The sequence below is a fragment of the Volvox carteri genome, assembly GCF_000143455.1.
Source record: "Volvox carteri f. nagariensis unplaced genomic scaffold VOLCAscaffold_4, whole genome shotgun sequence".
NCBI classification, from domain to species: domain Eukaryota; kingdom Viridiplantae; phylum Chlorophyta; class Chlorophyceae; order Chlamydomonadales; family Volvocaceae; genus Volvox; species Volvox carteri.
This window is the reverse complement of record NW_003307547.1, coordinates 1,690,627-1,693,121: the sequence shown is the minus strand read 5'-3', so window position 1 is coordinate 1,693,121 and position 2,495 is coordinate 1,690,627. Positions and strand designations below refer to the sequence as shown.

The following is a 2,495-nucleotide window of genomic DNA, read 5'->3' as shown; positions in this document are numbered from 1 at the left end:
GGGCGTGGCGAGGGTGGACTGGGGGGCGGAGAGCAGTCGCACCAGAGAAACTCCACCTTAGTATACCCCCAGCTTGTCGGCGAGTTAGGGCAGATGGGGTCGTTCGGATCGCCTGCTGTCACCCAATGTGTAGCCATCCAGCTGGGGGAACTAATATCAAGAGGGTAATAACTAGAATTTGCTTTATAAAACGCACCGAACAAATATAGAGGAACCGGCACACAAGAAGGAAGCGCGTTGTATAATTTATACCAAAGCCCGGTACTCAATTCAAAGTAAGAAATAGAATGGCTGTCCATGTTAAAGCGGGTGGTGTACGTCTCCTGGTTTTCTACCATCATGTTCCAATCGGGGATGGTGCAGCCACCAGTTATCGCAAAGCGGTCGTTGAACTCCGACTCTAAGAACCACCGGAACTCGGCTCGTACAAAATCAAGTCCCGTAGGCACCATAATTGCAATATCCCAACCAATGGCCAGTACTGAGAAGTTGAGCCCGTCACCATTAGGCGAGATGAGAGGCACCTGAACCATCGCCGTGTCAAGCATTGTCCCATTGACGAAACGCATAATCGTAGACTGACAGGGAAGGGATGCCGCAGCGCCGTCGGCGGCGGCCAACAGCAGTAGCAGCAGTAGCAGCAGGGGCGACGTCAGCAGCGACATCGGCGCTAGCCGCGACATTAAGGGGAGGAGGAGGCTGGGGAGGAGGAGGAGGCTGGGGAGGAGGAGGAGGCTGGGGAGGAGGAGGCTGGGGAGGAGGAGGAGGCTGGGGAGGAGGAGGCTGGGGAGGAGGAGGCTGGGGAGGAGGAGGCTGGGGAGGAGGAGGCTGGGGAGGAGGAGGCTGGGGAGGAGGAGGCGGGGAAGGAGGAGGGCGGAGGAGGAGGAGGCGGGGAAGGAGGAGGGCGGAGGAGGAAGAGGCGGAAGAGGAGGAGGAGGAGGAGGGCGGGGGAGGCCCCGTCACACGCGGCAATCGCGCGGCTGTATGTCGTGCGGGTGCACACCTATACCGACTGCCGATGCAGGGAGGTACTGCGCCGCGACCGACTAAGCCAGTCGAGAGCGGCTGCAGTTGTGTTGTTATCGCAGATCCTGTTTCGTTTAATCAACAGTACTGAACTACTGCGTGTAGTATAGTATCTACCCGTTATCTACCAGCGGTAGGCAATAGAATCAGCACCCAGATGTGAGCCAGCAAGACTGCACGCAAGCAGCAGACAGAAAAATCAACCCAGTTAGCACGTGTCGGGTAGCTGCCAGGTTTATCTATTAGCAGGTGAAACTGACCTGCCTGTGTACCGCGCTTGGAGTCCGAAAAGGCAGCAAGCTAATTTATAAATCTGAAAAAGTGCGGATTGCGGCCCCAGCCAGAACACTGCAGAGATATGCTCCAAGCGACCGATGAGGGACAAACGTGCCAGCTGCCGAGGACTGGGGACTGGACAATAATTTTACCTTGAGGCAAGAGCTTTGCTATTAATGCAAACCGCGCCCATAGTGTTGCACTTTGTATCTCCTTCTCGCGCCTTAAATAGTTTTCCTCCGAGGTGCACGGCAATATCGCAAACCGGTAGCGATTTTATCGATTGCTGTAGCGCAGCTTCTTTAGGCCATAATGTTCATCCCATTTCCCTAATCGCCGATAAAAACGCACAGTGCTTATAATATATTTATCTTTCTGTTCATGCTAACTGAAATTTGTGGCGGCCCGCTGCTACAGATTGTTAAAGTCTTCCTAATAAGCAAGTAGCGGCGCGGGCAGGGCACTTAACAGAACAGCTTATTAGGCTTATTGTGGTTCGGCGCTTTCCTCAAGAGATTCCTGTCTTCTTACGTTAACTCTACAACATGGAGCCCTTTTAGGCAACTCGTTAAGACAACTCTCCGGGCGGATGACGCGCCGGGAATGAATAAAGGGGCCTGTGTTTTAATACGGAGTTTTTGTTACACACGCTTGACCTCAACATATCCGTCTAGTTCCTAACCATACTTTACGGCGGCCTGAGAAAAATAAGGATGAGGGCAACCGTCCATTAATGTGCCGCCGTTTTCGCCTTGGACAGGAATCCTACCACCATTTCATGTGGCCCCCATCGGTCATCCGCTGCTGCCAGCGATTTTTTTTTGCATATATATTCCGAATTCGGAATAAAAAACTGTCCGTGGTCCTGAAAATTAGGAATAAATAATGTTCCGACCGTTACAAGTTCATTCCTCCAGCCAAAAATGGGCTGTCCATGTCAAAGCCGCTAGAATCTTACAGGAGACATACATGTTAACCATATCATAGTACTTTAATGCCATGGATAATGTCAGCAAGGTCACACCTGCGAGTCAACGAGGAATAGGACTGTTTCTGACCGGACCAAACGCTGCAAAATATTCGGATCCGAAGTTCCCAAAGCGTGGCCGGCCATTAAAGCAGAAATTCAACTTCACTGAAGCCATTAGCGCCATTGATGAAGACGGTGTAGAGGTCGTAGGACGCAATGCTGC

The 2,495-nt window shown here is 52.2% G+C and overlaps 1 protein-coding gene across 1 annotated transcript in view; it reads right to left on the bottom strand.

Annotated features, from left to right (window-relative positions):
* VOLCADRAFT_87104 (uncharacterized protein) overlaps nucleotides 1–683 on the bottom strand; it is a gene marked incomplete at both ends in the record, with an annotated part of 7,496 nt that extends 6,813 nt beyond the window's left edge. The window contains one exon of the mRNA XM_002946735.1: nucleotides 197–683. Coding sequence (XP_002946781.1) covers nucleotides 197–683 — 487 coding nt within the window. The remainder of the gene's footprint in view (nucleotides 1–196) is intronic.
* Between the last annotated feature and the right edge of the window lie 1,812 nt (nucleotides 684–2,495).